The following is a 14084-nucleotide window of genomic DNA, read 5'->3' on the forward strand; positions in this document are numbered from 1 at the left end:
CTCTCTCTCTCTCTTCTCTCTCTCTCTCTCTCTCTCTCTCTCTCTCTCTCTCTCTCTCTCTCTCTCATTCTCCTCTCCATAGCTGGGACTATATTATGCCCTAAGGAAGTTTCTCTTCCTTAAGGAAGGGAAGTTTGGATAGCAAAATATTAGAATTTGGGCATCTCTTTTCACCATCCACACACCCCAGACTCAAGTGATACAGTCAATTTCTACTCCTCTAGTAGAGCTCCATCTACCAAGTCTGACTGGTCCACTTGAATGGACCTGAATTTTGCCAGGATATTTCTAGACTTTTATTTAATCTAACACACTGGATTTGCTTCAGGTCACTTTGGCTTTTATTTTCTTCTGAAATTGTCTTTCAGTTAATAACTGTACTTCTCAGCCATGAGGCAGACTTTCCCATATTCTGCCTGGACAGTCACATTCCTATTTCTAGCTTGCCTTGTACTTAGATCATTTGTTGCTAACACTTTCTTCCGCTTTGCAGAACACCATGAACTAAGGCAAGTAGAGTTCATAGCCAGTGAGGTGGGTGATGGGATCACAGTTTTCAGAGCTGTCCACAAGAGAATTCAATTCTTTTATTATAATCCAAATATATTTTAGTTCCAGAAGGGACATGACATAAAATACAGAGCAGAAAGTCAGGAAGGTCAATTCAAAATAATCTATAATAATAAAAGCATAATATGCTAATTAGACTAGACATCCTTCCGGATGAAGCCAGGGCTGCAAGGGAAGCGTAGGTCCTGGGTGCCTGCCAGCGGCCACAGGGAAGCCTGGGTCCTGGGTGCCAGAGGGAAGCCAGTGCCAGCAGCCAGGGGAAGGAAGGCCTACTCTTGCACAATTTTCATGCACTGGGCCTCTAGTTTAATTATAAAGCCACTCAAACTCCAAAAGGCAGGGCTGAAGGTTGGAGGACTGAAATATGTCAATTTTATACATATTTGATATCCATTCTGTATGTCAGTCCATTCTGTATGTCAGTCACTGCTGGATAAGGTAGTTGTTCTCATACAGATTACATCACAGCAAATAAAATTAAGTCAATCAATTAGAATTGATAGAATAGAATATCCTATATTAATATGTGCCATGTAGATAATTAAAATAGGGGAACATGATATGAAGATATTCGGTGGGTATCAATTTAGAGAAAGTAGTCCAGTAAGTTTTTTTGCAGACATGATAAAACTATCCTTCCGTGTCAACATCAGATGAAGCAAAGACAAAACAAAGGTAAATTCAAAGTTCAGAAAGATTTCAATTAGCATGACATACTCAAAATGGTTTTAGTGAGCTTTGTCAAAGCAGGCAGGAAATGGTTGTTAAAGAAGAAAAAATCCTTTTGCTTATCTATAGTAATGAAAGCATAATATGCTAATTAGGCCAGCCATCCTTCTGGACGACCTTCTGGAAGAAGCCAGGGCTGGAGGGAAGCCCAGGTCCCGGGTGCCGGAGGGAAGCCAGTGCCAGCAGCTGGAGGAAGGAAGGCCTACTCTTGCAGGAAGAATGAATTGGGCCTCTAGTTAATATATATTTAACAAGCAGCAGCTCTGTGTCAGCCATTCTACCAGATATTGGACATGTAATAATGAACAGGACAGCCTGCTTTCCCTCTAGGAATTTATTTCCAATAAAAGAATGAATAAATCGATAATATTCTTGGTAGACTTATATTGTGACTCAATCACATTCACTCTAACTCATTTTTATTTTCTGTTCTTATACTAGAGGTCCAGTGCACAAAATTCATGCACAATTTTTTTTTTCAACTTTGAAAGATTGTAATATATTCTCTGGAAAACATTCAGCAGTACGAAAGCCCTCCCTGGGACCTCCCACCCTCTCACGGGTCCACAACTGGTGGAACGGTCCAGAAATCCTTGAGCTCTGGAAAGGTCCCTGGTCAGTCCTTGGGGAACACAGGTGGCTATTTTGGAAGAACCTGCTCAAGTATGGTTCTTGACGTCTGGGGAATCCTTTCGGGGAAGATCACTTCAAACTCAATAACGAGGTCTCCGCGTTTCTTGGGTGTTTTGGGCAGATGGAGGCCTTCTCCAGGAACTTTTCGCCACATGCCAGGCCTGATGACATCTTTGAACACGATGGGTATGGTCCTGCCGTCCAGAGTGGGGACATTCACAGTACAGCCACACAGAGCCTCCCGAAGGGTGACCCTGGCTGGGTAAATGACATCAGAGCCATCTCTCTTAAAGATATTGTGTGGCTTGTCCTTTAAAACAAAGACGATGTCAGTTGGAATGTTGTTAGAGGTCTGGTCTCCCTCCTTGGGGAAGGTGATTTTGGTCCCTTCTTTCCACCCCCGTTTCACTTCAATGGTCAAGATTTTGTCTTCGTTGCAAATGCTCTTCCCACCGGGGTTCAGCCTTTTATGGGAGATCTTCATCTTCTTGGTACAGCCGCTGTAGATCTCTTCAAGGGAGACCCTAAGGTCATGGGTGACAGGGGGGTCTTGCTTCTTTCGGGTGGGCCCTTAGCCTGGCCTGCACCCTCTCCTATCCAGAAGCCATCGGACATCCCTCTCGCAATCTGGGACCACTGCTCGCCTGCCTGCCTGCCCGATCGCCCCTAACCACTTCTGCCTGCTGGCCTTATGCCCCTAACTGCTCCCCTGCCTGCCTGATTGCCCCTAACCTCTCTGCCTATCTGCCCAATCACCTCTAACTGCTCTCCCCTGCCAGCCTGATCCACCTAACTGCTCTCCCCTGCTGGCCTTATCCCCCTAACTTCTCTTCCCTTCTGGCCTGATCCCTCTAACTGCTCTTCCCTGCTCGCCTGATTCCCTTAACTTCTCTCCCCTGCAGGCCTGATTGCCCTAAGTGCCTCTGCCTCAGCTCCGCCACTGTGGCTTTGTCCGGAAGGACGTCCAGAAGGTTGACCAGAAGATGTTAAGTCTAATTAGCATATTATTCTTTTATTAGAATAGATTAGAGGCACAGTGCATGTATTGCTGCACTGGTGGGGTCCCTTAGCCTGGCCTACACCCTCTCGTAATCTGGGACCCATTGGGGGATCTCAGACTGCCAGTTTTGGCCCAATCCCCACAGGCTTGACCGAGGGACCCCACCAGTGCACAAATCTGTGCACTGGACCTCTAGTATGTATATAAGATTTTTGGTTAATCTCTTCCTGCCCTTCCCTCCACTTCCTTCTGGGCTTCATTGGTCTATTACATGTTTCCATGCCTGTGCATTGAGCGTCTTCCCCCTGATAGTGTGCATCATAGCTACCAGTCAAATGGTCGAATGGTTGAACGGTCAAACAGTCGAACAATCACATGGTCACTTAGGCAATTATATATATATATATATATATATATATATATATATATATATATATATATAGATAGATAGACAGAAAAGCTAAAACAATATACAAATTGCTTATACCTTGGCCTCAAATGTTCTACACATGATCAACGACTTGGAGGTACATATGAGCATCATGTATTTGAGACCATATAGGAGAACAGCTTTTCCAGGCAGGACTGTACCGGGGAAGGTTTTTGCATCTTCTGGAGTAGTTGCAATGCAATGTCTCACTTTCAATCTCTAGCCTCATTGATGTAGATCTGCATGTGTATAATTGTTGGGTTTCCATCAGAACAGTCCAATAGCACAATGTTTATCTTTCCTTTCGGTGCACTCCTGGCTATTTGAATGTAATCATTTTTCTTGTCTATTCTAAAAGAGTTTCTGTAAGTTACTTCATACCCATATGGTGGCAGAAGTTACCCTCCAATACTGCATATCAAATTAAACCCAAACATAGCAGTTTAAAATGAATATCTTATTTTGCTCATGGATTCTGTCGGTTTGAAATTTATAGAGAAAACAGCAGGGATGGCTTGATTCTGCTCTGCAGTGTCTTGGTCCTCTGCTGGGAAGATTGAATGGCTCAGTGTCACCCTATGCCAGGGACTGGAATCATTAGATGTCTTTACTCACATATCTGGCTATTGATTCTGGCTATCTCCTGGGACCTCAGCTGAGACTGTCTTCTAGAATACCTACATGTGGCCTGAGCCTGTTCACAGCATGATTGGCTTGGAGTCCTCAGATTTTTTAAATGGTGACTCAACAAGAAGTAGTTTTCCACTGCTGTGTAACAAATTGCTCCAAACATACTGGCTCAAAGCAACACCTACATCTCACGATTCTGTAAAATATATATCCACTGTGTGTTTTAATCTATCACTATTCTGGAACTGCTACCTCACTAGATCTGGGTAGGCTCAGACCCAGTGAGCTGGGTTCTCTATCTGAGTCTCTGTCAGAAACAGCTAGAATATATGCTCTGAGTCCATATATTCTTCTGAATTCTGCTAACAACTATGCCAACTGTAGGGGTAGGTTCCTTCTCAAACCTTGCCCATTACACTAACTATCAATGCTGAGTCTCTCGGCCAAGGGCTGGACCTTCTTGGATGTCAGGTGGTAGACAGAGAAGCCATAAGAAGTTGTGGGTGAATAAGAATGAGTCTTTATTGTAGAAGCCAGTGTATAACCATCAGACAAAACAGTTCTTCATAGTAAAGCTCCATACAGGCACCCGTACACCAGCTGGTTAACAAAAACATCTTTCCCACAAAGCAGCATCAGTCTCTGTACCAACAATGATTATCTGAGCAGCTGCATGCTGCCCCTAGACTCAAATTCTCACCTAGTAGCGGCCCCTGAGCTCTCTGCCTCAGCAGCATCTCCAACCTCTCCAGCCTTACATAGTAGCTATATCCTCTGTGCCTATCTCAGCTTCCCCAGCACTCTTCTCATTGCAACAGCAGCAGCCTGTACACTGGCTGGTCAGTAACATATTATACTACTTAGACAAAAGAGGCTAGGGGCCAATGATGACATCAATCTTTTGGGTTATAGAAGGGCATGTGTGTGCAGTATACCATGAGATCACTGTAGTCTTACACCTGTTTATGGTATCTTAGCTTTGAACATTCTGATTAAGATTCCCGTGTTCAGAGTGGCCTTGGTCATTCCGGCATAGTAACAAGGCCTTGACTGTCCCGGGTCTCTGGCGTGGTGCCCACAGTCTCACACTCTACTTGCTGGCCCATTGCATTCTCATTTAAGGTTTTGAGAAAGAATCTGCTTCCAAGTTTATTCCAGTGGCAGAATTCAGTTCCTTGCAGTCGTAGAATCTAGAGCCCCATTTCTGGTAGTTAGTGGGGGCTATGCTCATCCCCTGGAAACCACTTGCAGTTCTGCACCCCAGCTCTTCTCACAGGCCCCCTGACAGACCCTCCTAACCTTTCAGCTAACATCACATCCTCTCCTTTCAAATCCCCACTGTGCTTCAAATCTCTCTTATTTCTTATTCTGCTGTTAGTCTGAGAAGTCTTTGCACTTTTAAAGGTTTCATGTGATTAGGTTAGGCCTACCCAAATAATATCCCTTTAGGTTAACACGGAGTCAAATGATAATACCCTCAATTATATATGAAAAAGTTCCCTTTTCCACAAAAATAACATAATCAAAGATGATGTCCTCATGTTATGACAGAGAATCTCAGAGGATTGTTCAGAATTCTGCCTCCCTCAGTGTACAGGTTGGAACCTGCATTACCCTTTCTGACATAGTGTCAGGGTCACACATGGCACATTTCACGGGCTAAAAGTGAGTTATGGGGTCATCCCATAGTGGTCAAGGGAAGAGAATATTAAACCCACCTCTTCATGGGAGTGTCACAGTATTGGGAGACATGTTTTATTTTTTTTAAAATATATTTTATTGATTTTTTACAGAGAGGAAGGGAGAGAGACAGAGAGTCAGAAACATCAATGAGAGAGAAACATCGATCAGCCGCCTCCTGCACATCTCCCACTGGGGATGTGGCTGCAACCAAGGTACATGCCCTTGACCGGAATCGAACCCGGGACCCTTCAGTCCACAGGCCGACGCTCTATCCACTGAGCCAAACCGGTTTCGGCGGAAGACATGTTTTAAACTATCCCACTGTTACCCTAGCCAATTTTTCTCAGTGGTTAGAGCATTGGCCTGCCTATTGAAGGGTCTCAGGTTCGATTCCAGCCAAGGGCATGTACCTAGGTTACAGGCCTGATCCCTGGCCCTGGATGGAGTGCCTGTGGGAGGCAGTCAATCAATGTGTCTCTCTCACATTGATGTTTCTTTCTCTCTGTCTCTCCCCCTCTCTTCCACTCTCTCTAAAATCCAGTGGAAAAATATCCTCAGGTGAGGATTAACAAAAAAACAACAACAAACTACCCCACTGATTAGAACAACCATTTAATCTAAACAAGCTGGTGTGCATTGTCTGTCTATAATTGCAGTCTCTGATCCATGTAATCACAACCTAGGAGTGCTGCATAGACTCCTGTGGACACACAGAACAGGTATGTGTAACCTAGACTTGGGATCAGAAAGAACTTCCTGAAGAAAATATCTAAATTGATACATGAAAGCCAAGGAGAAATCTGAGATACAAAGAAGGGGAAAGGAGAGAGTGTTACTGGCAGAGAGAATAGGATGTATAATGTTCCAGTCCTCAGACAAAACACAGTGCGTTGAAGAATGAAAATATGTTGAGTGTGAAAAAAGTGCTGCCCTAGAGGTAGAGGAATAGAAGGAAATAAAATTGAATATGTCAGCATAAGCCAGTCCCTAAAGAGCTGCAAGACAAATGAAGGAGCTAATGAAGAGCAGTACCAGGGAACGCCCGTTCTATCAGGTAAAGGGCAGACTCATTGGATGATTCAACAGCTTCTAGTACAGTAAGTCTTCACTTAATGTCATCAATAGTTTTCTGGAAATTGACTTTAAGTGAAATGAAGTACAACAAAACCAATTTTAACATAGACTACTTCAGATAAATAAGAGTTTATTCCATACAGCATATTTCTGGTCACAAAAACATTACCAAACTTTTAAATAAAGACCCCAAACCCCTTCTAATATTAAACACTGACCTAAATGTGAACTATACATACATTTAAGACAAATAAGATAATAACTTTCCACCCAAATTATTTCAATGCAGGGTCACCGGTGGCAGGAGTCTATGCAGGCAGTTCAGGGTACAACTTGGAAACTCACCCACCCTGGACAGGACACCCTTCTGTCTCAGGGTTACTCACACCCCCACACACTCACTCTCAGTCTGGGACAATGTAGACAGGCCCACTCACCTCCTGTGCACATCTTTGGTATATGGAAGGAAACTAAAGTCACTAGAGAAAACCCCATACAGACAGGGGCCCAGTTGGGAATCTGTTTTTCCCCCTCATCACTATAATGACATGTTATTTGAGGACTTGCCATAACCTAAATAGGTGAGACCAAGACCAGAGCAGAAGACATGGGCTGTTAGGGACTCCCCACCCCTGTCACAGTGGACAAACAATTCTGATGCCACTTCGCTGCTTTCTGGATCTGTATTCCCAGGGTCCCTGCACCGTGCTAAGCAGGGTAGGTCATACCCAGTTATGTGTCACTAGCATCTCTGAGAGCAGCTTTAGCCACCGGAATGACCTTTCTGGTATCAGCAGCTGCATCCTGGCTGCACATTAGCTGCTTGTTCTAGATCTTAGCATCTTCCTCGCAATGAGCCAGTGTATTCTGAGATAGGATGCTGAACTATTTATTATAGTTATGTGGTTGTGTTCAGAGCTTGTCTGTTACTTAGGTTCCAGCCACAGATAAAATTTCCTGGCATTTAGACAGCATTATTGTAATGATTCATAATAATGATGTACACTCCTATGCCACTTGAACTTTTTCAAATCAATTTTTTTATACTGCATCTTCCTCTGAACTGTGCCCCACCTCAGATCACTACATGCAAGACTGTCATAGCACTCATACCCTTTTATCGAGCTGATCTCTTCCTATAGTCTTACATGATCTCATGTGAAATGTTGTTTCATCAATATGGCTTCCACACCCTAAGTATAAATTTAAATATTTTTTTCTGTTGCATTCTTTCATCACATTTCATGCTATTTTCTTTAAAACTACATCTTGCTTTTTTATTAATATTTGTTTAATTTCTGCCTCACTAAGACCACCCTCACAGGAAGTCTGGCTCTTAAATTACCACTCTATTCCCAGCATCTAACAGTTTTTTGATAAATATTTATAAAATTGAAGTATAACTCATTGGCACTGCTGGAGTACAGCATAGAATTAGAGGTGAAGGATGCTTACGAGTATGAAAAAAAGCATCTTCAGGATAACTTACAATTTGTATTGTGTTGTGACATGAGTTACAAGTATATACATAAAAACATGGTCCTTTTTAAGTTGGTGCAATTTTAAGGTATGAGTCATAGCTCCCCTACTTCCTTCCTCATGGTCAAAGATTAACATGCATAGCAACTTGTTCATGGGAATTCCGGAGCTGCTACTGGAATGGTAAACTTGCTTGAGCCTCTCCAGGGCCATTTGTCAGTGGCTCAGCTAAACTACAGAGAGCTGAGCTGCTAAGTGTCAGAGCCCCTGATTAAACACAAGCCAAAAGGAAAGTAACAATAAAGCCTTTAATCACTTCCTGCCAGAGTATAAGCAAAAGGCTAAAGCAAGAACTGCCGACTACCCCTTGTTCCATTTTCCCCAAGGAGCAGTGAGTGCACTGTGAGACTCAGGTGGATCAGCACAGCTGTGGGGGCTGTCTCACTGCCAAGGGAGCTACAAACAAATGGCTCTCCAAGTAGAAATCAAGGATATCCTCTTGCTTCCCCTAGAAAGACGCACTGACCCTGGTGGCTGAGGATGTCTTACATAATGAGGTCTCTGAATGAAGGCACGGGAATGTACCTTCATGAAGAGCATGACCAGCCAGAGGGCTGAGTCCTTGACTGTGACTCCCTCCAGGGCCTGCAGCGCACTGGCTGTGTAAGTGGTCCAGTGTGGGGAGAGCAGCTTCCCCCTTGAGGCTGCCATGATTGGGCCTAACACAACACATACTCTTTGGCTTGGAGCTGGACTCCTCCAAGTGGCAGATGCTAGAGCAGATCTTCACCAGTTACCTATGTTGTCTATGATTGTGAAATGAATTGGCGGCAAAGTCTCAGATGTCTAATAGGCATTTCACAGTTATCCTATCACCATTTGACATATTAAATTATATTAATTATGAATCATTCTCCTTCCCTATACAGAATACATACACCTTGGAAGAAAAGGTGGTATCTTGGTTACTATTCTACTGCCAGTTTCCAGAGTAGACAGGTACTTGTTAAGTTCACAAGAACTACCTGGTAGTTGAATGAGTAAAATCAAAGTTAGAATCCATATCTCTAGATCTCAGGCCTGATCTCCTCTTAATGAACAATGAACACACATCATGTTGGATATTTTTAGGAGCGAGGGTGTATTTAAACCTATGGTTCATATAAGAGGAGTAGAGAAGTATTCTTGGAAGATTTACTCCATTCAGCAACAGAGTACTTTGATCTCTTGAGTTCTCTTTTTGCTAAATCTTTTTCAGAAAGAAAAACTAATTAGAATTTCAATACCATACATCTTGAAGTGAATCTAGGAGTGAATATTTATTTAAAAATCCGAGAAGTTTATAAATTCTTTTAACATCTGCATATTTGAAGAAAGCAGATGTCCTCTCCACTCTCCGGGGAGCCATGGCAGTACAATTAGTACAACGAATTTAAGAGAGCTGTGTGGAGGCAGATGGCCTTTTTGAAAGGCATCATGGAAGGGGAGGCGAACTTGAATCTTGGGCTCACCACAACCCTGGAATTTGGAAAGCTAATCTATCTAATCCTCAGTTTTAATAAGACTTGATTCATGCTAAGGGTATAGGCCATTCCTCTGGATTGATTTCTAAAACAAAATCTCCTGCTATCATTGGAACATAAGCCCACTGCTGTTTTCTTTAAAGCAATTGTATATATTGGCATAGTGGAAATATGCCAATATTGATTATAGAGAATAGATGTTCAATTTTGCCCTAACAACATGCTATAAACTGAATATCAGTTTCTAAGAGATACTATAAAGCCCAACAAATAAATAACTTTGTCTCATTTAGCTCATTTATCCACTATTTCCTGTGAAACTGTGAAAAGCCAGGGAAGAAAGTTGGCATGTAACAAATCCTGAATAGATGAAAATGTCTGTATAGGTTTTGCAAATTTCATTTGAAGTTCTATGATAAGAATAAATGTAAATATTTATAAAAGCTAAAAGAGTGGTTACAGAGGAAGGATGCTTAGTGGTTTTTATTTTTATTGTGTATGAATAGCTCACTAGAGGACAAAATATGAATGATAAGTCAAAGATTTTTCATTTCATCCTTTTAAGATACCAAGAGTTTGATTAAGGCAGAGTTAAAATAGAATAAATAAATTTAGTTTCAGCTAAAATTTTCCCCTAATTTTTACTTCCAGTCTTCCTGTTACCTACTCTCTTATATCAAGATAACTATAAAAAATAACATTTTTGTAGTTTTGTTTCTCTAACTTTTTAAAATTTCAAGTGCATTTCCCCCAGACCCTGCAATCCAAATATATTCACTGTAAAATTTAAAAATAGATTCCTAAAATATTAACTTTTGTGTATTTATGAATATATAGTCCTCCTTAATATTTTTTCTTCTTTTTGCTAATCTCATCTAGAAAGAGTATAGCATAGTAGATACCAAATATGTTCATAGAGTCTTCCCATCTCATTGATGTGGAGTCTATTTCATCACCTCTTTCATCTGGGCAGGACTTGGGATTTGCTTTGGCCATAGTGTGGTAGGAGGGGAATGTATGAATTCAGAGTCTAAGCCTCAAGAGGCTTTGCACACTTCAGCTCTCTCTCTTGGAACTCTGACTGCTGACATGGTAATAAGCATTAGGTTACCCTGATGGAGGATGAAAGACAAGGTGGAGAAAGGCTCCAGTTGGCCTCTCCATACAACTCTTCTTACATGGCCATCATAAAACATCCAGCCCCAGCCTTACATCCAGCTGACTGAAGCTGCATAAGAGATCTCTCTGACACCAGCCTATAACATCTCATACCAGAAGAATCATCTAGCTGAGCCCAGCCCAACATGTTCATTACATTTATAAATGGTGGTGGCAGACAAGATTTTTTACCTGACTGACATGCACGCACTCTGTTATCACTGGGATTTTGAACTTGATGGGCTTTCCTTCCATGATTAGGTTATGTTCTATGGCAAAGTGGACCTTAAAATAGGGAGATTATCTATCTGTTGAGCTTGATCTAATAATATAAGCCCACCAGAAATTGTTTCCTGGCTATTATTAGGAGAAAATGCTAGAAAGGTTTAAAACATGAATAGATTTCAACTCGGGAGAGATTCTTCATAGCAAGACCCGAGGACAATTTCTAGCTGCTGAAAGCAATAATCCACCAATATCTAGCAAGACAATGGAGACCTTGGTTCTGCAACCACAAGGAAATGAATTCTGCCAACAACCTGAGGGATCTTATTAAGTCAAGACTACAGTTGAGGACTCAGCCTTATGAAACCCTGAGTAGAGAGAGCACAATGGACTCCTAGAACATAGAAATCGTAACAATAGCGTTGTGTTGTTTTAAGTTGCTAAATTACTGGTAATTTGTCATGAAGCATATGAAAACAAATTTAACTGTTGTTTTAAACTGCTGAATTGTCTTCTCTAACCGGTTTTGTTCAGTGGATGGAGCATCAGCCTGCGGACTGAGGCGGTCCCAGGTTCGATTCCTGTCAAGGGCATGTACCTTGGTTGCGGACACATCCCCAGTAGGGAGTGTGCAGGAGGCGGCTGATCAATGTTTCTCTCTCATCGATGTTTCTAACTCTCTATCCCTCTCCCTTCCTCTCTGTAAGAAATCAATAAACTATATTTAAAAAAATAAATAAACTGCTGAATTGTGTTGATATTTGTTGTAAAGCAAAATATAAATGATATAGAGACTAGAAATCTTAAGATTATTGTAGGGTCAGCTGTTCAATTAGCGAGATCAGAGCTACATCTGTGATGTTGGACTACATCCTCCTACAAATAATGAATTTTCAAATGTTCATGGGGAGGTATTAACTATCTTCTCTTACTCTTCCTTTAAAAAAAAAGTAAATATTCTCTTCTTGGCTATTTTTTTTTTCCCTCAGTCATAACAAAGAGACAAATAATTAGCATAGTTAATAGAAACAGAAAAGGCAAATAGCCTATTTTTTATGTTTTTCTTTTTAATCTTGAATATTTCCCTGCAGGTAACCATAGTAACAGTCATTCTTGCACAATCTGTAGGTCACTTCAAAAGACTCAATTCTCTCATTTGCATATCTGGCTTGTGCCCCCATTAGGCTCCTTTTTTCCTCATTTTCCTTTCAAGCATCTGTTTAAGACAGCGAATTAGAAATAGAAAGCGATACATTAAAAATGTTGGTAAGTTAATAGCAATACTATTTCAGAAAAGAACAAAAATATTCTATAAAATAGAATCTTTTGTCTTTTCATCAAAAGACAACAGCTAATCATCTGCCAACTATAATGGAAAAGAAAGGAAAATCAATGATGATAGCTCATCCTATTCTCATAGATTATTCTAGAAAACTGAGCACAGTGAAACTCAACTGCAAACACATTTTAAAAGGGATATTAAGGCTAATGTGTGAGAGAGTTCTCATAGCAAGGCTTTCTCCTGGTCAGCTTTGCCTATTAGCCTCATAGACACAAACCTATGACAACCATGAATAAAGGTAGGAAACATTTTTTAACAATATTATACATCATATATTGAGAAACAAGTTCTAAAGTAAATTAACATAGGTAAATTGGGATTATAGATATCTGGGGGGAAATTATCAAATATTACTTATAATTCTTGTTGAGCTAACTATGCCTTTAAAATATACTTTTGTATTATTTGAGTTTGAAAAATTTCTCTTATAATGTCTGTTACTCTACCCTGGAAATATGCCTATTTTATTAAATTTATTATTCAACCCTGGACATTTGCCTTTATCATCAACTTTCAAGTTCAAGTAAGATTTCTAAGTTATGGACTTAAGTACTTTATAAAAGAACTTCTTTTGTTAGTCTAATTATAACTATGAATATTATGCTAAATATTCAGAATAATAAATCCACAGTTTGAATAAAACAAATGCATAATATTGTTATAGAAAATCTATTATTATAAATAAGTTTCAACTCTAATTTCAATTAACAATGGACATAGCCATCAATGGCCCAACACAAAAATTAAACAAGTTTATTTCTTAGAGTTGTTTAAGTTTATGCCTAAAGAAGTTCTAACATCATATTTAAAGATGAATATAATCTACTAGCTGTTTTTAGTCAAAACTGAGTACAAAATATGTGTTAGAACATAATGACAGAAATATGAATTCAAATCTAAACAAATTTTGAACTTGAATTCATATTTTTTCTGATAATATACTTAAGTATTAATTAAGCAGAATTAATTTTAAAAGACAAGAGAGCCTGTATCATTGTCTCCAAATTATAATGGGAACAATAAGAACATTGGAAAATTCCCAAATACTTCTGTTACTGGTAGAAGTGGGGTTCTGTGGTGCATTGAGAAAAAGCACTTCTAAGAACCCACAAGGGAGGATGAGGTCTGGTGGTAAGATTTATTTGGGTGCTTGATGCAAAATCAAAAGTGTCCTTTCTGGGTTCTCAGGCTCCCATCTCTGTCTGTCCCCCCATGGAAAATCAGCTCCAGAAATGGAGCCAATGTCCAGAGACCCTGTGCCATATTGAAGCTTAGTCCAGTCCAGCATTTGGCTAGCTTAGATTGCATTCCTGGCTGCTATCCATTGCTGTACTGCAGTATCCCAGTTCTCACCTGGAGCCTGCATTTGGAGTCCACTCAGGCAGTGGCCACATGGTTGCTAAGGCCATATGGTTATGCAGAGAGAACACAATGAGTGTGAGGAGAGAGAGAGGGAGAGAGAGAGGGAGAGAGAGAGAGAGAGAGAGAGAGAGAGAGAGAGAGAGAGAGAACCCTTCTGATCCCTTCTGACCAATGATTCCTTTTCAACTTAAACTGACAGGACTTTATGGTGAAGCACCAACTTCTATGTCATTTTGACTGCCATTG

The 14084-nt window shown here is 40.7% G+C and overlaps 1 protein-coding gene across 1 annotated transcript in view; it reads right to left on the reverse strand.

The window, feature by feature from the left end:
* Positions 1-1809: 1809 nt before the first annotated feature.
* The window catches only part of LOC308512088 (dnaJ homolog subfamily B member 1-like), a gene marked incomplete at its 5' end in the record, with an annotated part of 34598 nt that continues 22323 nt past the window's right edge, over positions 1810-14084 (reverse strand). Inside the window, one exon of the mRNA XM_081081881.1 lies at positions 1810-2502. Within this exon, the coding sequence (XP_080938007.1) occupies positions 1940-2502 (563 nt within the window). The 3' untranslated portion in view covers positions 1810-1939. The remainder of the gene's footprint in view (positions 2503-14084) is intronic.

Source organism: Myotis nattereri, assembly GCF_964212035.1.
Source record: "Myotis nattereri genome assembly, chromosome: 1".
In the NCBI taxonomy this organism is placed as follows: domain Eukaryota; kingdom Metazoa; phylum Chordata; class Mammalia; order Chiroptera; family Vespertilionidae; genus Myotis; species Myotis nattereri.